The 24,000-nt window shown below is 39.5% G+C and overlaps 1 protein-coding gene across 2 annotated transcripts in view; it reads right to left on the reverse strand.

Annotated features, from left to right (window-relative positions):
• ccser1 (coiled-coil serine-rich protein 1) overlaps positions 1–24,000 on the reverse strand; it is a 113,381-nt gene that overhangs the window by 48,247 nt on the left and 41,134 nt on the right. For both annotated transcript variants that reach the window (XM_040154597.1, XM_040154596.1), the window contains exons 7-10: positions 22,635–22,809; positions 17,964–18,041; positions 6,157–6,234; positions 458–538 (exon numbers count right to left, since the gene is read on the reverse strand). In XM_040154597.1, coding sequence (XP_040010531.1) covers positions 458–538; positions 6,157–6,234; positions 17,964–18,041; positions 22,635–22,809 — 412 coding nt within the window. The remainder of the gene's footprint in view (positions 1–457; positions 539–6,156; positions 6,235–17,963; positions 18,042–22,634; positions 22,810–24,000) is intronic.

A 24,000-nucleotide genomic window follows, 5' to 3' on the forward strand; every position in this document is an offset into this window, starting at 1 on the left:
GTGCTAGGCAGGCCGGCAAGTTGGAAGCAGCACAGCACACTGTCTGGGCAGTGTGGGACTGGGAGGAGGGAGGGAAGGAGCAAGGAGTGGACTATAATATGAATGTCACTGAAGTACAACATCTTTAGAGAGAATAAAATGGATTAGGGTCTTAGCTCAAGGTGAAAAGATGCTCTTCAAGAGATGGAAAAGAAAGGAAGGAAGAACAGAGAGATGGCTGCCTCGGCTCTGTAGAAAATGTATTATCACAAATATGATAACAAAGCAGGAGGATAGCAAAGGAAGAGGCTCAAAGAGAAGTTTTTTGGTAAAACTCAGCGTCATCTAGTGATATTCAATCTTATAGTCAGGCCTGCTTACATTTTCAGTGGTAGAGATGTAGTCCACAGTGCATTGTTTGTGTGTTTGTGGCTGACAGAGCAAAAGAAAGAGTGTGTGTGGTCTGTGTGTATCTCACCTCTGTCCCCATGTGTTCTGTCTGTGTTATGCGGTCAGTCATTTGGCAGTCTTTAATCCTCAGGGCAGCTTTGGCACTCTCCTGCGTACAAAACAAACACACACCCATCAGTCATGTACATGCCAAATCTCTCAAAAAAAAAACAAAAAAATCATCAAATACAAATAAATGAGAACAACTAAATACTCTCCCAGCAGACTTGTACCTTGCCTCCACTCGCAGCACCTAGTACAGTTGACTTCCACGCTTAGCTAGCCATCAAGAGAAAAAAAAAAAACCAAAACTGAAACTCTTAACAACCTCAACAAACCCATATCTCTTTTTTCCCTTTGACTGTCTCTCCTGGAAATCCAAGAGGTCATAAAACTGGGTAGAATTGCTGGAGAACTTTTCGACAGCCAAATGCGGGAGCAAGGGCCTTTCTCAAAGTGCACCAAGAGAGATGGACTCATGAAAAAGTGACAGCTAGTGCTGGCCTGCCTGCTAGAAAGGCCCTTTTTGGGGATAATTAATAGGTTTCCTCTGCCAGATTTACAGACGGACATGTAAAGAGAAAAGCCCTGGCCTTATCCTTCAAAATACACCACTTTTACCGTGCCCAGGATCCTGCCGACTCCCGTGTTACCTCTGTGATTATTTTGAAAAAGCAGGTTGCAAGCCCTCTGAATGAGAAGAACCCAGCACTATATCCACCAGGAGCATATTATGACAATGTCGCTAATCATTCTGACACGCTTGCATTACACTGCTCATGGGTCGGGGAACAGAATGGGTTGAAGGTTGCAGTGGCTATGAAATATTGAGAAATTCATTAACCTTGATTAAAATTAATCAACCGAATTAGGACGAGATGTAAGGATAGGTTTATGAGTATGAAAAAAAGGCAATTTATGATACAGCTTGACACTCAAATATAAACTGTCATGTTCAAATCCAGCACAAGTGAACTGACAGATTGAGTTAAAAATCAGTTTTCATTAGTCATGCCTAAGACTACACGCAAGGGAGGCTTTCTACAGTTAAATGTTGCAGTTGGAGCACAGTCCAACAAAATGCACCAGCAGAGAGAGGGGACATCTCATAAAAAGTGACAGCTAGTGATGCCCAGCCAGCTTGCAGGTACTTCTAGGGGATAATTAATAGGTTTTCACTGGCAGATTTACAGATGGAGGCAGCGCAAGGAGAGCATTGGCTATGAGCTGCCCTTTCCTTCAAAATGCTGCATTTTAACTGAGCTGCAGCAGGCAAGGTTTCCCTCATAGGACTCTCACACATACAAAGACACGTGTACACCCTCACCAGTGTTTATAAGCACAACACGCCCCCAAAAATGCACAACTTCATAAATTTGACAGAATGACCTTTGTTTCAAGGACATATGGTGCAGATAATAATAATGTTAGGCTGTGGATAAAGCAAGGATACAGCCAAATAACAGAAAATTTATTAGTATACACACAAGTCGATATATGCAGACTTTTGTTGGTAAAAACACACACAAGCGGTATATGTCTGGAAATCAAATCTAGCTGGTGGCAGAAGCCTGAACATCCCTGTCAGAAAGAAGTGCCAAAAAGATGAATACACACACAAAGACACACGCAGTCAAGGCTGATCAGCATCTGTGTGTGTTTGTGCATGCACATTCAATTGCATGCCCTAAAGACTGATTGATGGATCCGTGTGTGATGTGGGACAAAAAAAAAAAGAAAAAAAAAAAAAAAAAGTCACCATATGGGAGAAAGGGAGAGAGAAAAAGAGACAAAAAGTCGGTAATAGAAGAAGGCATCAAACTGTACCCAGGCTTGAAGACTTAAGGGATAAGTTCAGTGATATTCTATATTTTTGTCATTATCGACAACGACCCAACAATGATTTGATTCTACTGACAACTTCTGCTTGTGCATCCAAAGCCTGATACAGTATAGCTTACTCATATCGTTGTCCAAAAACCATGAAAACACATGAGTGAGCCACACTGTCTTACATGTGTCTTCATTATCATAACGATAAGCACTGTAGTTTTTTTTTGAGTCAGTCCCATAAATTCCACCCTGGTGCCATAAATACTCACTAGTGCACCAAATCTGCAGCTGAAAACAGTCCCTCACAAATGCACTATTTACTCCTGTTTGAGTGATGTTTGCTAAAATCTTTAGTGACTTCTAATCCTTCTAGAAATGAAACTATATACACCATTTACACCTGGCATTACAGCACGCTTTGGGTGACTGGATTGCAATTGGATAGTGCTTGACTAAATGAAAGTACAGGTGTAAATGCACCCAAGACACATTGAAGATGGATTGTGACCTGATCGGCCAAACCACCTCCAGAGGTGGTCATAGACGCATTGTGACCACATTAAACACAAGTGTAAATGTAATTGCATTGTCAATCGGCATACAACAATTATGTGGGCGGGAATACGTAACTCTTGGATGGAGCGAAAGATGAGACCAAGTCATTTATGAAGCAATGGCTATGCAAAAGGTGTAGATTGTGGTCTTCTATTCTTCTTCTATATTTTTTTTAATTGTTTGTTGTTTATTTGGACCTGCGCAAACAAGAGTAAGATGTGACGTGAGCTGGCCAGAGTGATCGGATATCTCAATCGGATCTCAATGTGGACACTGGAGACACATAATAATACCAGGTGTAAATGTAATCAGGTTATAATCATATCTTGATACAATCTGTTTACGAGACACATGTTAATTCCAAGTGTAAATGGAGTCTTTGTGACCAGCTTTTAAAAATGTACATGTTCAATGGGAGTGACTGGGCTCGTGGTTGAGAGCAACATGCTGGGGAAGTCGGAAAGTATTGAGAGAAAGACTCACACATTACTGGTTTTGGTCTTTCAAGGGATTTTCATGGGATGTATTAACACAAGTGTGCAACACACTGAAATACTGACATCACCCACATCGAGTCCAACTGTGAGGCGGGAAGGTTTGTCTTATTACCACTAAACGTACTACTACAACTTGATGTTTATACGTTTAAGATACATTCAGTGGCCACTTTAATAGTTACACCTGTTAAATTTACTGCAACCCAATACAACTGCTCAGCCATAAACTCTACCTATACAAAGATGATAATGTTCAGTTTTGACTGACAATGTCAGAGCTATTTTAATTTAACTTTAATTATTATTGAGGTTGTAGTTAGTGGTGGTGTTGTACAGGACTGTATTACATTGAAATGTGTGTTTCATATTCTTCCTCTCTCACACCTGGGTAGGCAGAACATTAAAGGATGTCATAAAGTGGCCACTGAATGTAGATTTCCATTAATAGTTATCTCATCGATGGTCATGTTAATTTACTCTCCCGTTTCCCATCTCAGAAACATTGAGACGTTAAGAGAAACCAAGAGCTTAATAGAGACAGTCAGTGAGTGTACGTACCTACCTTGAGATATCTTTAACAGTCCTTGGATCAGACCATTAAAGAAATATCACTATGACATTCCTATAGTGCCGTTTGTGTTTATAATTAGTAATTTAGTGCAGCAGCCCAAACACGAATCAAAATTCCTGACACAGGTGGAATAAATTCTGTTTAATACCCTTATTGATCAAAACATTATAACCTTTTGACAATCTTGAGCCTTTGTCACAGCTAAAAATTTAAGCTCCAGCAATCCCCAGACAAATCAATCAACCTTAGCAACAGAAGGCTGCCACAGTGACATACTACCATCTTAAAAAAAAAAAAACTCCCATCTCTTCCATAACTTCTAATTGGCTCATTTGGAGTAGTTCATTTCAAGTGTTTTATTTAATGATTTCAATTTCCTTTTGAAATGAAATGATAATTAAATGTAAAATTCATTATAGGTTATTAGAAGCAGATGTTTATATTTTTTTAAAACTACAAGAAATGATTTACTGATATTAAAAAGGTCTTTGAGTAGGTTACTTTGCCTGTAGACATAAATCTCAGAGAGAGAAATATTGTTACTTGAACTGTTAAACTGTAGCACTAGGCTCAATACAGCTTCCTGGAATGGCCATTCAAATGTACCTGTGCATGCAGAGGTACATTTAAGTGGCCACTCCAGCCTTCAGGTACTTTAAGTCTACGCTCTGAATACCAATGTGCTCAACTTTGGTATTAGCTCCACATCGGGTGCATGCAGTGTTGAATACAGCCCACAGAGAAAGAGAAGAGGGGAGGATACGTGCTGCTGACAGAGAGACAGAGAAAGAGAGAGAGAACAACAGAAGAGAGGAAGGAGGAAGAGATGCCTGTTAGACTGACATCTCCAACGATTCTGCCACAACACTGGCACATTATCCTGCTAAAGTCTGGCATAATTAGTACATTACACCGCTTTGATAGAACAGGTGACAAATTACAGACGCGTAGATGACAAACTATGAAAAATGTTGCCGTACGGAGTATTTTTGCAGATGATCCAACAATCGAGCTGCCAAAAGGGTGAGAAAAAAACACTGGCAACACAATGTATTTTGCGTTTAAATCTCTATATTTCAAGAGTATACCCTGGTTATTCCAAACACCCAGACACTCAAACATGAAAATGACTCCACGCTTCCCATCCTTGTCTACAGAGGCAATTTTCGAAAAAATAATACATCTCTCTTGGTTGAACTGGAGTCCAACTAATTTTGCTATTACATTAAGCTGGCAGGAATAAGCAGTTTACATTAACAAAAATGGAAACGAAGGGCTTCCTGGTGCCACGCCATGTGATATTAATTGTGTGACTTCAAGCCAACTATAAAACCATTCCCGAATTTATTTTGTGGTAAGTCTTTACTGTCACTCCACCCTCTGCAGTATGTATTCTCACATGGCAGAATATCATATGGGAAAATAAAACTGACAAAGCTATGTCAAATCAATAAAACTTTCCAGTTCTTTGGTATGTTTTTTAAGTTTTCTAAAAAGAGGGACTTTTAATGCTCGAAAGGGAATGACAATTTTTGTGCTTCAAAGGCAATTAGTCTTTAATTTATATCCATAAACCAAATAATTTAAAAACATTCAAGCAGTTTTAATTATTAATTTAAAAGTTTAGAAAAACAGAGAGCAAGAGAAAGAAACCATGATAGAGCTAAAATCAGATGAGCCGACCCTCCATTTCTCAAAGTCTGGGACTATGAATAGCTTCTCTTATGACTTACAGAGACTTTACACTTTTTTGGAACATCATTTTGCTTTACTGGATTTGTTGATGTTTCCTAAAACTGCATATCCTGTACACATTTCACTGAGTGGTCATAATCAGACCAGTAAATCTTCCGTCTTGTAAAGCAACAATGGCAACAGCTATCTAGTACCATTTTATAATGACAGGAAGTTAGAAAGGAGCTGTTTTTTGTTTTTTTTGTTGTTTTTTTTACACAAATTACAAAATTACTGACATTAAATTCAATTAGTGATATATTTTCCAGCCTTACTGGTCCTTCAAAATGAGCACCTAATTATTTTATCCTGTCTGGTCAACTTTATCCTGTCTGGTTCTCTCATGCACGATGCTGAATGCTTCATCACAGAGAAATATTTAGACTGTCCAGTGATTACTGTTTATACCCGTAATACCTTATCATTTTAAGATCCAAAACACCAGTTCTGACAAAAGTGGGTATAACTTTTTGTACTACATTCATATTAGAACCCAAACCTGCCTGTTATTATACTTGTTTAGTTAATGGATCTTACCAGTTCGCTCTGGAGCCTGATAATCAGCTCGTCTTTCTCCCTCAGTTGTTGCAGCAAGGCCTCCTCTCTGCCAGGATCCTTAAAACAAGCAACAAGACACCATGTCACACATTACTCTGGACACTGCATACAACAGGGATTCCCACAAAAGCAATACTTAGGACTTAAGAGGACAACAACATACTAGGCTGTTTGTCTGCATGTGATTCTCTGGCTGTTCCCATAAATGTTTACGTGTGTTTGCAAGTGTTTTATGTGCATTTATGAGTGTATTTGTTGCTGATCCTGCTGGTGTGCGTGCAAATGTAATAAAGTTGTCATGTGGTCCACGCTGCAGGACTGCGATCTCCTCTTCTCTCTCTTTGTCTCTGTGATAAACTTGGTGCGTCCAACGGCGGCACCCCAGAGCACACAGCACTTTAATATGACCTTGTGCTGTCAGGGGACATTACTGGGGGGAGGAAGGAGAGGAGCAGCAGAGAACGAAGACAGAAGAGGGAGGAGAGTAATGATACCAATAAAAATAACTTTATTTTTATTGCACCTTTCAAACAACAGTTACAAAGTGCTTCACAGCAAAAGAAGGGAAATTACAAACGGTTCTAAAAATGTCTTCATTAAAATGAGTTTGATCTTTATGATGTATTCATGTTTGTGACTATAATTGTGCTGCGATCGTCATTTAGCTTGTTTGCCACATTTATCCACTGCACAAATTAATTTCCTCAAGCAAAATTATTTGACATTAATCCTGTTTATAAGTTACTGTGGTGAAAACAGCAAAAACTTAAGTCTGCCAACCTGATTTTCACTCTCAGTGTTTTCAAAAGCGCAGTCATCTTTGGACTGTGGCAAAGCCAAGCTGCCAGGGGATCTCGGGCTACACACTAGCTCATGGGGAGCTTGAAAATAATAAATTTAGCTGGGTTCCAGACCTGGCAGTTTTTGATAAAATATTCAACTTAATTTTAAAATCGGACAGGTAGCTAGAATGTGGACAGAGAGTGACTCAGTGAAAAGGAATAAGAGAGTGAGAGCGAAGGAGTGATAAGATGGAACAAATGAAATGACGGACACACGGATGGTCATTACATCTTCAAGGGCATAAAAGCCGGAGAGGAAAAGAGGGGCAAAATAACAGGAGGAAAATGAGGGAGAAACTTGAGGAAGGGGGGAGAGTGATAGAGAGGACAGGACAGAGAGGGCCTGAGGCTGGGCATGATGGTCTGAAACTGTGAGGAGCCATCTAGCCAAAGGACAGACAGAGAGTCAGAACGAGACCACAGGGAACCATGTAGTTACAGCACCGTCCTTTAAGTGACCTCTCTGATGCAAAACGCGGACAGCTAACCTGACACTTTCCCTCAACTCATATTGAAATTCAGAAATGTAAAAATGTAACCTGTACGGTAGAAGTCTCTTGCATCATGATTGTTGTGAAGGTAGAATTTTTTAAAAAAAGGAAAAACATTTTAAAAAAGCATAAAAAAATTGTTCCGCTGGCTACACGAAGAGGAACTCATTGAGTGTGGAGGCAGGTTGATTCAGTTCACAGTCAAGTGTACTTGAACTTAATGTGTTTTCTGAGTCTTGATTGAAAGGAAAAGCAATCACCAGCATTTTCTCATGGAACATGGGGAGAATCTGTTAATACTAAATAAGTAAGCAACACTTTCCATGTTAAGTTTCATAAAAACTTTCACAGTATTTACAACTTGACTTGATGGTTAAGGCAGGGGGTTGCTCAGAATGAAATGGTCTGTACGATAGTGTTGAAGGCAAAAATGGGGTTTTTTTTGTTTGTTTTTTTTCCATTATTAGAGCAATATTACAAGGGTTTTACCATGTTGGACGTCTCAGAGCATACAGACATTAAGAGAGAACAGTAAAACAGTTTATGACATCAAACAACATAGTTCAAGGGAATTTTTTGGAGGCTGAAAGTTCATCAAGTGTAAGATAAATTGTGGGGGTGTATGTGAGGTGTCATTTGTGGCTGGGGTAAGTATGTATCTGTGTTAATAGATTACTGCAAAGACAAGACAGTCAAAGAAAAAGATAAAAAAGAAAAGGGAACAAAACAATCATAATAGAGATAAAAACTGCCACACTTTTGTCGTTTAAAATAAAGGCATTCTTACTGCTGCACTCGGTTGTTCACACGAAAAAATTGCCAGAAATAGTTGTGTAAAGAATAATTGAAAGAGCACTAGAGAGAGAAGTTCAAACCCTGCTTACTTTCTCCGCACCCCTGGCCAATCACTGCTTGAAGTGACTACGCCTGTCAGATTGTTGAATTTGAAACTAACAGAAACTATCAGATGTAGTCCCCCCACTTCTGACATGGGAAAGGGCTGTGTTTGTGTGTGTTTGTGTGTTTGTGTGTGTGTGAGGGGGGGGGGTTGACTATCACACAAGCATTGTGACTGGAGCATAACCACGCTGTAAATCCTTAGTGTTTCTGTGAAAATGTGGTCTACCTTCGTCAAGATTATGCCAAACATTTTCCATTCTAACTTGACAGCTACAGAGGTGGTGGCAATGTGTCACAGTTTCCAGGAATTATAAAGGCCCGTATACCAAAGATCTGCAGTGTGTCATGTTGGGTTTTGTTTTCTGGCTTCCTCATTTTACATGTTGTATTGATGTTGAGCTCTGTGTTAGGGCTTTACCTTCATACAAAATAATGGCAGAGGAGGACGAAGCTAAAAGCTTTGCTAAGTGCTTTCATGGTGATAAAACCTGCAGGATACCTTTCCCACTAGGAAACAGAAAAACAATTCACAAAAAAAAAAAAAAAACCCCAGTGGAGAATAATAATGAACTCCGTTTACCTGGCTTTACAGGAGATGCTTGTATTTTTTAGATAATAAGAACATATTTTTCCTACTTCCAGAACACACGCATACACACAGACGGCACAAAAAATACTTTATTTGAATTGGACTGAAAAATCACTAACATGCTGTGACAATTACTACATTAGTCAGCATCTAAAATTAATCTCACCCAAACAGGACTGAAGGCTGTTCCAAATGAGCTGTCTGGCTACAACCGCACAGCATGGATGCTTCTGTGCCCTGTATAACAGTAGTAGTGTTTCAAATGATCAAAACAGGCTTATGACTAAATTCACGCAGACTTTATTGCCTTGTGTGGTTTGTTTATGGGTTGAGTATGAGTATAAACAGAAAAAAGAGAAGGCGATGGGTATGAGCTGTGAGAGAGATAAAGGATAATAGAAAAGAGATGTACTTCAACTACGCCATGTAGAGTTAAATGCCAAGGGACTGGACATGCGCATATGACCTCAATGTGAGGAACCCCAATTAAACATCATGTGTTTTTGGCTAACTTTGTCGTCAGTTGGCTAAAATACCCATTGCTGAGCAGCCCTACCATGTACTACCCTATAAAAACCATTTGAAAAGAGAGAAACATTAACATACCTAAAACTGAAATTAGAAAACTATTCTGTTGGCTGAAACAAGCAGCACAATATGCATTAAAGCACCCATCAGGTGGCATTCCAACCAATTTTTCAAGGTGGAATGGAACGGAAAGGGTTGACGAAGAAAAGCGGGGCATGTGAATTTATTTTCTAATGTGATTAGAATGGCCTCAGTGGGGATAAATCTGATCAAACTCATTGGAGTGCATCCACTTTATGTGATTTTGTATAGAGGTTGAGGCCACTCTATGCTTGCAATCAGCCACCAGTTGAAGAGGGTATGGAAATGAATTACATCCCCCTTGTTAGCAGAAATTATTCAATTTGTTAACTTTTTTGAGAAACACACATTGGAGAAAATGTGAGGGTTGTTTATTTATTATTTCAATACCCCTCTTCCCTCAATTATTTTTACAAATTGCCTGTTTCTTGAAATTGGGGAAGGGGGTGTGAGAAATAACAGCATAATTAAATGAATTCTCCTTGTTTTCTTATTACCAATGCGTATTTTTGCACTTCTTAAACCACAAGTGCTTGTGACTTGAATGGGCCAAAAGGGATGTGAAAGGGTATAATACCCTCAACAATACTGTACATTCAAGGTATGTCATTGCATTTTAGGCTACCAATGTACCCTATGTGGCCATGACAGTGCCTCCTCAAAAACTTCTTCAAACCATTGTTTGATCAAGATAAGTTCTTTGATATAGAACATTGCCATGACAGTCACAAAATGTGTTTGAAGCAATAATTATATAAAACCTTAAAAAAAAGAAGCACAGGCAAAACAAAAAAAACCTCCAAACAATAAAGGCTGATCTGAAAAGATGAGCTTAAGCTGCTTTTTAAAGGTCTCAGCAGTATCCACAAATCTTAAGCCCAAAGGAAGGCAGTTCTAGTGTTGTGGGCAGCTGTTTCAGATGCTCAGTCACCTTTAGTTTTTAATGTAGCCTAACAGCCAGGAATTCTTGGTCAGAAGATCTAAAAGAAAACCCATTCTACTAGTAATGTAGACACCAAGTAAATCACACATGTACTACACAGAGAGCTCCATATGTGATCACAAGAGTCATAAACTTATTCCAAAATCTATCATAAGAAAGCCAAGATAGCTGAGACATGAGATCTCCAGTTAGACCTGGACTAAACAGGAGTTTCTGACATGAATATTATGTATATTAAATATAATGAATAGAGAAATAACCATTTCTCAGGCCATCTTACAAACTTACATCTCCATAAACTGTATAATCCCTTTTTTCCACCAATTGTTTCTTGAGACTCATGTTTTGGGTATACAGTATAATATGGTCACAGATAAAACATTACAAAATGAAGTAGAATAGTGAATAGTGAAAATGCCAGCATGAATGGTAAAAATTGCTTGGTTTACAGTGTGATGCTGATGCACACTATTGTCCTAAACTGCAATGCAGACGAGAAATGTAAGAGCAACTCACATCTTGAAAAACAAGGGAAAAAACTTTGAAAACATGGTGATATGATCCAGCAGCCACTGACAACACAAAATCAAAAAAAGTAATGAGTCCTCAGCATTTTAACTGCTTTTGTGAATATGCAAAAATATGTGTTCTTTGAAAATTGGGTTTGAAATTGATCATTGTGCCCCCCCCCACCCTTTGGGGTCTAATTTATTTCCATTAGCACATTTCCTGTTGGTACAAAATGCTAAAGCAACAAAAAGCCAAAATCCCTCAGCATAAGTGCAAAGCGGTGTACTTAATATCATGTAGTATGGAGCTGGAGCACAAAAACTGAGTACAGAAAGTGGCACAATGCAGGCTACCCAAACCAAACGAACAATATATAAAAGCTTAAATTTAATACGCCAGTCCTTGGTGTGGTTATATGTTGTCTCATATGGCTGTCTGGACACCTACAGGTAAACTGTAAACTGGTAGGTAAACTGTCAAACTGGTTCTGTAATATTTATGCTGTTTGAAAAAGACGAGAGTTGGCACCTGCCTAGACATACTAAAATGCAGCAAGAGCCCCGGAGTTGCCTAATGTCTGCAGTTATCACGGAGACATTTTAAATATAGTACAGTATAGCTATAAAATTAAGCTAATTAAATGCACTTAAAAACTGTACTCCGACTGTGTTTCATGTTGCAGAAATGGGACCCACTCACACATCAATGACAACGTAAGAGATGAAATATTAAGGGATCAGAGGCTGGTTGCACAAAGACAGGCTTTAACTATGGCTTAGATCTAACAAACAGTCAAGCTTCAGATTTAATTCTTGAGCAGGATTAATTGTCTATGTTCTCTGAGTGAATTAAGACTCTTTTGAGACTAAAAAGCACAGCTGACCAAGCCTTTTTAAGTTGCTCAGCTCCAATCAAACCAGCAGAAAACAGATGGCTTCTGGAACAATTCAGATGGTTATAAAAATGTTTTTACTGTGAATATTCAATATAATTACCATTTGACAAGGCTAACAAAAAAAAACTATGATTGACTTAATGGAGTAATTCAGACTAAAATGCCTCTGTCCCCCAAACTGAACTGATTTTCTAAGATGTTGGCATAATGAATAATTGGAGATGTAAGAGGCCTTTTCAAATTTCACTATTAAGGGTTTTGACTTTATTTCAAGAACTCACATCACAGAAACACTAATACGAAGGAATGGAGATTTAACAGAAAATATGGAATTCTGGAAAGCCAATCCCGAGAACTCTTTTGATCACCTCTCCCTCTCCTCTTTCACAGATTAAAACAGTTCAGTCTGTGACAGTGTGCGTGAGAAAATTGCCATCCTGGCTGTTAGTGTGAGCCTCAGACACCAGACAGAAACAGTGTTTGGGGAAAAGGTTCTCTGAAACGAGACAGCCAAAAAAGAGACAAAGTGGAGAGAGAGACAGATGAGTCTGGCAGCCTGTTCTGTGTTACTGTTATATCACAAATGACATTCTGTGCATTTTTATATGTGTGTGATTGTGTATGATGACATGTGATGTACTTGACTGTTTGTGAATTTGATTTGTTTGTTTATAGTGTGTGTGCCCATGACACTTGTATCTTGATGTGTGTTCTTGCAAATGTATTTTTTTAACCCTCTCGTACTATAGCCTCGGCGTGGAGAACAACCTATAATAATGAATTCACAGTCATTATAATTATACATTATTAATTTCTAATTATGCAGCATCTGACACAATGATAAATGTTTCACTATAAAAAGACGTTCCTCATGTCAGCTGAAACAAAGGTGAATGTACACAAATATCAATTAATAAGGTACAAAAGTTGCTGTGCTAGACTTTTTTTTTTTTTTTTTTTTTTAAACAGACTGGTGCTCTGAATACACCTCTGGCAACAACTCTAGCCTGAGATATTTTACTCCACCCTTCTAAAATACAGTAGAACGCTTTAACTGGGACATAATCTGGTAAAAATGATGTCACATGCATTGGGTCTAAATTAAACTAGGGCGCACTGTGACACTGCAGCCTCTCAGGTGGCTACTGTAGATTATTTTTATACCTGCAGAGTCGTTTTCTAGTGTGCCAGGACAAATTCTCCTCTTGTTGCCCCTCCCTCAGTCTCTCTTTTTTCTTCTTCCCCTCCTTTCATCCTTTCTCTACCGCCCTCATCCTCAAACTCATCCCTCTTTTTTACTTTCTCACCTCTATCTCTTGCACGCCTGTATTTATTTTCTCCTTGTTTACTGACTTATCAGACTTAACGTCATCAAACTGAATGCATTCCTTTTGTGTGCGCCTCAACTATAGCTTCCACATTTTCCCCCACAGCCTTTCTCCCTCATCCCCTCTCTCCTCAATCCATCTTACAGTCAAGAAGAACAATGTCCTATTCTCAGCATTGGACCTATTTCCTCATATTCAGCTTCTCCTCGTGCAATATGCCCTCTCCATATTTACATTGTTTCTTTTCTATGCTTCCAGCTCTGTCAAAAGGTTAGCCTTTGCTCCCACCTTCTTGCTCCTTCTATTCTCTCTCTCTCTATATATACATACACAAACACACGCACACATACACCCCAGTCTTATTCCTGTTTCCATCTCCTGTCTAACCTCAATTCCTCCAACTCTTGCTGCTTTCTCCCTGCTCTTTATATCAATCTCTATGCTGCTGCCACTCCCTCAGTTTCTGCCCTTGAAAAACCATATTCCTCTCCTGGTTAGCTGAGGAGACGTTTAGGATATTTAGGATGAATGCTTGCTAACTGAAAAAAACAATATTTTAAATGTTTTACTCTTAAAGTTGTATTCTTTAACTGGAATAGAAGCCTAGACATTTGCCTTCAAACACTGTTAATTAGCAAGAATTTTGCCCGGTTTGTCTTAACACTTGGATGCCAGCTGGTGCTTGTTCTTCAAATAAGTCTGGCATACAAACATTTTAATAATCCGGTGCATAACTTGCTTAATATTTAAGGATGATGTGAGAAAATCTAAAAAAGCAAAATCTTCACATTTTCTTCCTTTCTTTCTTACCAAGTAAGTGAAAGGAACCTTGCTTTTTGAGTATCTTTTACAGATACTGCATGTGCCCCCAATGTCAAGAATCAATCTCCATGGTAATTTCAAACCAATTTATGTATGACTGCCTTACCTTGTAACACAAAGATTGTCAACCTTCAATACACTGATTTGTAATGGATCTGTACACAGCCACACTGTCAGCTTTATGCACAGACAGAAAATTTTCAATCTTAAGATCCATCTATATAATTGCTTTTTTTTTTTTTTTGCTATTTAATTACTTATGGGTTACAGGTCCAATCTTTATATTTTTGTTGTGGACCATTTCCCCTCTGTTTTTCCTCACGAAACTACGTCCTCAGATCCCACTTTCCCTGTTGTCCATCTTCCCTGTCAGTCCATCCATACATTCCTCCTTGAGAAAGTTTCAGCCAGAGCTGCTGTCTTCATGCTGTGTCCCACCCTACATTTCAAATTTTTCCTTATCATCCAGCTGCCACTGACACTCCATGTAGGTCAATAAAGAGGGCACACACAAACGTCCTCTCTCTCTCGCTCTCTCTCTCTCTCTCACACACACACACACACACACACACACACACACACACACACACACACACACACAAACACACAGACACACACACACACACACACACACACACACACACACACACACACACAAACTAGGACAGAATGACAAATTGTATCGGCAAAAAATAGTGTAAGTATCCCTAGTAAAAAAGTAAAAAATACACTGAAACACACTCACTTAGCATAGCATTACACTTTGTTTGCAAAATATTAGACTCAACTCTTAACAATACAGGTCAATAAAACACCACCGCAGGCATTAACTAAAATTACTGCCAGACTCATATAATATACAATACAGGTCAAAGTTTTAGAACACCCCCATTTTTCCAGTTTTAATTGAAATTTAAGCAATTCAAGTCCAGTAAATAACCTTAAACAGTACAAAGGTCAGCAGTATACTGCCCATGATTTTTTTTTAAAAGAAAAAAAAAGTTTAGGTCAATAAAAACTGAAAAATCATGTAAATTTCATAGATAACAGGACTTTTGTAGCGATTACGAAACTTGTTAACTTACAGGTTTCCTACAGCAATGGAAGTAAATTAAGCCTTGAAGGTAATGCAACCAATTCCTACAGGTGCCCCAACTGTTGTTGATTACTGACAAACCCTCTGTCTGTACGAAGGCAGTGTTGGAGCAAACTGTTGCTACACCCCTCTGATGCATTATTATAATAAAAAGGCAACTAACAAAGGAAGACAGACTGGTTGGTTAGGGGTTCCTCCTACTGCAAGTTAATGATAAAAGACATTAGAAGAAAAGTATTAGATGGTGGCTGCACATGATGGAAGACCAGCACAGTCTCCAGACTTAAACCCCAAGGAGCTGGTTTGGGATGAAATGGGCAGAAGGTGAAAGCAAAGCAGCCTATAAGAGCAACACATTTCTGGGAATTTCTCGAACGGAGATAGGACGAACATTCTGAACAATATTTGATTTCCATTGTAGAAAGAACAATGGAAATCACAAGTCTGTTTGGTGGCCAGATGAATCAAAAATTTAGATTAAATTTAGTTCAACAAGAAAGTTCCATGATTCCTTGTTTTTAATTGCTTATTTTTTCTACGCTTTAATTTTAGAAACACTGAGACACTGAAATATGTAAGTTTAAAAAACACCTGGAAAAATTAAGGGGGTCTGGTAGTGTATGTAGAAAGGACTTTTCAACCAGCAGTAAGGAAGATCTATACAGTCACCACAGTTTCAAAGTGGACACCTAAGATTAATGTCACTAAATCAGTATCCGACCAAATGTGAAATATGGTCCCAATCTCCCCTTCTGTTCCTGAGTTATGGCGTTGAATAGTGGCCAGAAAAGTGTTTCTGCAGAACATTATAGTGAAGTTGACCTTTAACCTTTTGGATATAAAATGTCATCCTATTCGACATTTGTGTTAAATTTTGGTATAATTATCGTATGAATTCTTGAATGATGGCCAAAAAGGTGTTTTGTGAGTTGATAGTGACCTTGACCTTTGACCTTTGACTACCAAGTTCTAATCAGTTCTTCCTTGGGTCCAAGTGAACGTTTCTGCCAAATTTGAAGACATTCCCTCAAGGCGTTCCTGAGATATCACAGTCACGGGAATGGGACGGACAGACGGACTGACGGACAACCCAGAAACATAATGCCTCGGGCCACGGCTGTCGTCGGCCCAGAGGCATGAAAAGTACCACAGAGTTGAGGAGTCTTGTCCCCGTTGCCTCTCTCTCCCATAACAGTCTAACAAAACCTCTGCTGCCACCCTACTAAATCCCAGAGAAAAGCTTGGCAAAAGCCCCCCCTTGGTAAACTTAAAACCTGCTCACACACACACACATGCAAGCATGCGCTTGAGCTCTGACATGCACACACACTCCCTGCAGAGAGTAATAAATCTCATCTAGATCACACAGCTGTGATGGACTAAGATGACAGAGGGGGGCCTGTCAAGGCAAGCAAAGGACTTTGCCCCTCTCTCATTCAATTTACACCCCACCTCTCTTGCTTTTTATCACTCCTTTTGCTACTCTCTTCTTTATATACCCTTTTTCTTCTCCCTACCTGCCTGCCTTGCCCCTCCAGTCTCTGTCTTCCTATTTGATCTCTTTATGATTCATTAGAAGCTGGTGTGGAAAAAAAGCTGGTAATTGTTCTGTAAAACTGAAGGAGACACAGGGATCAAAAGAAGATCGATTTTACATTTTTCATCACAGACAGACTGCTGCATTTTTGTAATTGAAATACGTGGCTGAATGTAGTTCAGGGGTTGTGTGAGTAAATGTTGCACAGTGTGAAGTTTGATTTGTAGACACCCAAAAGCACAACAGCAATACTCTAAAAAAATAAAATAAGGGCATAAATGAGGGCATAAACTGTATTTTGCTGTAACATTTTAAGCTGGGCAGACACTGTACATAGTGTAAACTCATAATACACATTTTAATTGGCACTTCTGCATGGCCAGAACTTGCAACTTTCATGCTCACACTGTACAGATCAAATCGACTGGTCAACATGGCTGCTGACACTGACCTTTGTCCATTGACAATTCCAATGAAGTTTATTGAAACAAGACAATAGTGTCCTCAACAATGTTGACACAAGAAGAGAAAGGCTGTGTTCCTTTGTGCAGTTCTACTATGAATGAAAAGTAGGAGGAAAAAAAAAAAATAATGGACCACAGATGGCTGGAAGATGAATAGAATATGGTCTGTCTGCTCTGTAGCGAAGTTCAGTTTTATATCACAGCAGTCTCAAAACTACAATTTTAGCCACAAGAGATAAAATACTACTCCAATAACATTAAACCAAGCTCACTACAGTTTATAGATCCCTCTGATAGCAGCCATGAGGGAAATCGCGCCGTGAAACTGCTCAAACTGTATGACAGCCGACCAAAATTTATGGCGTGCCAGGAATCCATCTAATCGTCTGACAGCCAGATTGTTGATCGTTCAGGCAATTAATCAAGCGTTGTGACCCCATTAAACTGCACGTCAATCGACATCTGATATGGCAGAAATTTGGCCCAATTCTAGAATTAGCTGCGGGAGACCCATTTGGGGCTAAAATACAGCTGAATCCATGTAGTATCTGCCTAGCTTTAAAAGTTGATTTTAACATTCTCTTACATAAGAAAGACTCAAGTGAAGTGTGGGTGTGGCGTACACTCAAACCTGTTAACATATGTCAGAAGTTGGCCCAAGCCACTTACTAAACATTTAGTAAACATCCCTCTTTTTTCTCTCAAACGCAAATTCAGTATTGTGCATATGCATAAAACGACATAAAATGCTTTAGGTTACCTTAAATGGAAGGGACTTTTCACTGCAAGGGCTAATGGGTAGAGACTGGAGGCTGCTGGCAGGACTCGTCTCAGTGCTCTGTGAAAGACAAAAACATAAATATGAAAATAACATCAAGATTAGGTTTGTGATATACATGTTTGTAAGTGCTGCTATTACATCTAGTCTCTTAATCTAGATTTAAACCGCCTTTCACAAAAATGTAAAATAATTGGTTTCAGAGAACCTGCTGCATAAACACAACTCCATACTGTAACTTGTATTTTTTCTCATGGTTTCTTACATAATTTCTGTGTTTTCTAACGCCAGCTGTGATCAAACACATTTTGGCTCTGCTCCTCGACACAGGTGTCTAGTGGGCAGAGAGCAGGGGTAGCTAGAGGGGGTTCCACACACACACACACACACACACACACACACACACACATACACACACACACACAAACACACACACACAGACACAAACACAGCAAGCTGCATGTGTTACAGTACACACATTAACGTGACACAGGGTGTACATGCTGTCACGTGCAGACATGCAAGCGAACACACACAAACATTCACACTTCTTAATAACAACAGAGACTGGTTTAAATGTCACCTGTGAGGGCTTATGATAGGACAGATTGGAGAGCGGAAGGGGATAAAATCAGCCAGTCTTCAGCCAGGACTGCTGATATTGATGTATTGCTCCATGGCGAGGACATGACAGCACACACGAGGAGGATATGACAAGATACGTGACAAAGACATGACAAGGAACAAGGAAAGGTAAAGTGAAGAATGAACTAACTACTTGTCCCACACAGTTGGTTTACTCATAAGGTCTATTTCTTGCCATCTGCTGTCCTTTTGCAGATTTATATACAAGCAAACTGTTGTTTGAAGAGAGATGACCATAATTGCAATCAAGATGCCCTAAAAAGGTGCTTTTTAGGGTAAAATCCTGATAGTTTGTGCACATTTTTGACCTACTTTCAGGATTTGAAGGTAGTTCTGGGAAACACAAGAGCCCAAATCTTTGCACAGCATAAACTTGATGATTTATCGGTTTGGCTGACCTTATAAGGAAGCATACCTCCCTATCAGAATTATAGGTGTGCTATGGCGTCAGGCCCTCAATGTGTCATCAGTGATCAATGCCTTTCCTTATGTAGAGAGACAAGCGCACACTCACCGACACCCACACACACTCTGTCTCTCTCTAACACATGCACATTCTCTTTAAGGTCACCCCTGTCCCACAGGCCTTAACAGCAACTGTCCCCACAATTAGATGTGGTTCAGTAGAAAGTCTTTCAGATTTAAGAATGGGGAAAGCTGCCTGGGAGCTCTGGATTTAATGACTTGAGCTACCAAGAAGCTAAATGTCTAAAGATGATGAATGGCCTAAGAAAGGAAAGCAAGTTTTATAGTTTGATACACCCCTTTAATCACATTCACACATCAGTTATATGAAGAAATGAAAACTTTCAAATAACTCAAGGTGTATTCATGCCCACCCTCTCTCATTGACATTTGGCTTTTTATCAGAAGGCATCTCCATTAACAACATACTGTCATGCAATTTAGTGAGTTCTCTGGCAAACACAGAGTGAGGACTTTGAATTGAAAATACCAACTCTGCTTGGTAATTACTGTGTCTTTTCTTAGTTTTTTTAAAGCCTGTGCTTCAGGCTTTCCTGTGTTAGACTGAAACTGTGAAGGAATGGTTCAGGGTTCCACGTCTCCTTCCTACACACAGACACAGAATTTAGTTGTTGTTTGAGTTGTTAGAATTTAGTTGCTGAAAGAGTTCACCCAGACTTTTTTCAGGTGCTGATGGGTAGCATATTGGCTGGCTGTTGTATGTCACGATTCTGCTTCTCCAAAAGCCGGTGTTAACAATGACCGCAGAGGTGAGCGCCACCTCCTGAAACGTAATGAACAATAGCATTTTCAAATGCATTTTATCATATTCACAGCTATTCTTGTAACAGTGTAGCAGGCGCCAACAACGAGCTGCTGCCTCAGGTCAAGCAGCAGCCTTGGGGCTAAGAGTCACTGGGACTGATAGAGGGCCTGCAGAGGCACAAGCTAACAGGGTCTGGCAGTGCATGTGTGGATATTGCACAACCATGCCAACAAAGACTGTAAGTACATGCTGTAACAAATGGGAGCCTCACAGTTTTGCTAGAATCCATGGCTGACATTGACAAATGGGGATCATTTTGTTAGGCAACATTAATGCACACATGGACAGTGGCATTTTAGAAATGTTCCTCTGTGCAACCAACAGGATAAACTGCTGAAAGAGAAATAAATCAAGGTTAGAAGTACTCTCCATAGCTAAAATATGTGAATTTGACAAATATGATGCACAATAAATACATGAAATTATAAGATGCGACGTATTGTCTGATATATCGTCTGTTTGTCATGCATGCCTGTGCAATGGTAAACATTCTTCTGTAATTTTTGTAGGCGACTCTTTTGTCAACACTTTTTGACAGCAACTGAAAAACTGACATGTTTGTTATGTTTGTTTTTAATTCACCTTTCTCTGTCTTGCTCTCATGTTCTCTGTTGTTTTTTAAAGGCAGAGTGAGTGCCCTAGTCTATGTTCCTCCACTTGACCGCCTGGCCTCAAAAGTCACATTATGCTGCATGAGTTATTTATGTGACATACCAACATGAGCAGTATTTTTGAATGACATTGGGAGGAGAGGAGAGGAGAGGAGAGGAGAGGAGAGGAGAGGAGAGAAAGGGGCTATAGGTTAAGGTAAACAAAAGAAAGAAGCAGAAGACTGGGGCTCAATACCAGAAGGTCAAGCAAATAAAATACAAAGTATACAGACATGCCAAGTCACCCTCCTCTAGCTGCAGAATGGATTACATCCGCTGATGGAAGTTAAGAAAATTTGCAAGTTAATGACACAACAGAGTAAGCAAAGAGGGAAAAGTATCTCCTCTTTCATATTCATGTTCTGCTACCTAGTACCCTCTCTCTCTCTAGCACCCCCTTTAGTCTCTCCATCAGCACTCTCGTTTATGTCTCTCTTCACTAAGTATAATTTTATCGTTTACATGTCTCATGTCTCTCTTACCTTGGTCCTTGGATTAAAACAGAGAGATGAACAGTAAAGGGAAAGGGAGAAAACCATACATATGCCTCTGTGGGCTGTAATTCACAGATAGGTCCTCACAGCTAGCTTTGATCTCAGTTAGAGGTACTTATGGTGGGGTTTTAAGGAAGGTCTGGTCAGCCTTTTATATGTCTTTCTGTGTATTTGTATTTGTATGTGTGGGTCTGTATAATATTGCTGTATTTGGTAAGGGTTAGTCACCAATGTAGATTACAAGAAAACAGCAGCAAGACATTGCTAATGGATGTTCTTTCAGCTCAACTTCTGGAGTTTATGGGATTAAAAACACCCTCTGTGGTATGTAAATATATCACCTCCTTTAAAATATAGTGACAAAGGGTATTAGTAAAAATATGAGCACTTTCATTCCACAACACAACATAAATAAGAAAATATATTAAGCACCACCAAACACCAACTTCCGAAATACTAGTTCTATTTAAAATGTGTACAATTGTTTAGGCTTCAGCCATTCTCCAAAAGAGTGTAATTATCATTCTGGCCTGGCATTGACTGTAAAACTGTAATTTACATTCAGCAGTTGATTGTGTGTTTTATCATTATGACTGAGAATCTGCTCCAAGTCAAGCCCTCTGCAAATTGCAATTACCTCAGATAACCACGCAAATCAATTTAAAACTATTTTATGTTCTTCAAAAAAATTCTCAATAAATAATAGAATGTAAATGTTCTTCAAGTTTAAAAGCTAGAATGTTATTATATTCTATTTACATTCTAGTGTTAAAGCAGTCCCATAGTTAAAAAGACTGCATGCCTGCACAAGGTGGCCGTCAATATGGGTCCCTGATTTTGAAGGTTAATCCCTGTGCAGCTATTGCAACGTGTCAGAGCTTTACTAAGTGACCATTACATCTAATCACGTCTATAATGGTGTGGATGCAATTTTACTGGTTTCCTGACAATCAAACTGGGCCTCATAGCCTGAAGTAAAAGTTTGGCTTTAAGCAGGCTAAAGCTTTTAAAGAGCACAGTGATACTCTTAAATAGAGGAATTAATGTGTGGAGTGTGTACATGTGCATATAAAGAACATGATGGCAAGTGCTCAAATAAGCCTCCCAGTTTACTCCTCCAAATGTAGAATCTGATTAAATTAACAAAACAAAGTGATTAAGGAGACCCTTTTAAAGGCGGAAAAGCATCCACTTTGAGGGGATTTCATGGAGCTGAAATAGAGCTGATTAAAATAGGGAGTGAAGAATTTGTCAGTGGAGCACTGTACTGTTTTGGTTCCAGAAGACATTGCTACATATTATTTGCTAACCCCTTACCCTTACTGGTTTAAAGAATTTGATGCATTTATAACTTGTTCACAGAAGGGTCTGTCAGTGTGGGGTAAGTGAAATAGCGATGAATTTCAGCTTGTAGATGTATTATTAATGTGCTTTGTGACAATCAAATGAACTAAGCATCACTTAATAGAGTAGTGTTCTGTGATCCTATCTTTATTTTCCGAGTCAAAGCCGTCATTTGAGTATAAGCCTGTGTTAATAGGAGTCTGCATGCTTCTGTATGTGTGTAACCCACCTCCTGCAGTGTCCGTCTTAGTCTTAAAAGCAGAGTTTTGACAGCAGTACAGTCCTGCTGCATCAGTCTGAGTGGAAGGGCCTCCAGCCCTGGAGGTAAGGACTCATCTTCCCTCCCCAAACCCAGCCCCAAGCTCCAGTCAGCTGGCACCAGGCTGGTCGGACGGCTGGGCTCCCTGGAGGAGAGGTAGAGTGATGGGAAAAGAGAGAAATCCAGAGATTTAATTATTAGTATGAGTCAGTATGAAAACTTGATCATTGACCTGTCATCACTGCTCCCCCACTATCGCTATCCATAGGCAACCGGTGGAATGTCATCCTTGCCTTTGTGGTCTAGATGAAACACTAGAGACTAATGTCAAGATATCAGCTGCTTCTGACTATCCCAATAGTTCCCAGAATCCTGTGTGATATCCAGTTTGACCAACAAAAATGCACAAACATGGTCTAAACCGGTGATATTCACTGAGTGACTTGCAAGCCTCATTCAGCTTGCCAAGTTTCATTTGGCATCTCACATGGCAGCAAATAATTATATGATAATGCAGCCAATACACATAATCCCTACAATACTCAAAACAGATGCGCTATCCATACACAACGTGGCAGTACAGGATACAAATATGGGATCAACCCTAACTCACTACAATGTGGCCAGTTTTGGTGGACCTCTGGGGAACCACTTCATTTGGCTTCTGCATCTGAAAACACTCCGGTTGGATGGCCATTTGGAAGGCTAGATGACCACCACACCTCGATCCCAAAAAGAAATGGTACAACTTATCCTACGCGGCAGCGTGCAAAAAATAGGGATAGAGCCAAGTGGTAAGGCCAAAGGGGGAATTGGCAGTGGGACACATGATGAAAACGAAGCAATAAACTGTCCTCCACGAATCCAGCCCTTTGTATTTAATATGAAACGAATGTTTCGGGTTTCAAGCAAAGTAACTTGGAGAACCATTTCCAAATCACTCACCAAAATTTCGTCTTTTTCGCTGTTTCAGGCTAAAAGTGACTCTCTTATTGCCTGTGTCTTGCCAGTGTGGCTCCCATTGAAAAAATAGTGTAGATCAATGGTATACACAATAACTTGTCAGCATGCAGACCCATATTGTGGACTATTAAATGTAAAACAGAAAACTATACCTTCTACAGAGCAATTATAAAGATTAAACAGACAGAGGGGTAAAAAAGACGGGGTAACAACGGTCAGGATGGAGACCGAGAAATAGAACATTTACAGTACATAGCAGCTGCTCCACAGGACCCCCCAAGGACTCCATTTTTATGAGCACTCACTTTTTAAAATCAGTTTTAAGATGATTTATAGCCGAGACAAACAGACAAAATAGAAGCACATTCAAATG

This window comes from Xiphias gladius, chromosome 19, assembly GCF_016859285.1.
Source record: "Xiphias gladius isolate SHS-SW01 ecotype Sanya breed wild chromosome 19, ASM1685928v1, whole genome shotgun sequence".
In the NCBI taxonomy this organism is placed as follows: domain Eukaryota; kingdom Metazoa; phylum Chordata; class Actinopteri; order Istiophoriformes; family Xiphiidae; genus Xiphias; species Xiphias gladius.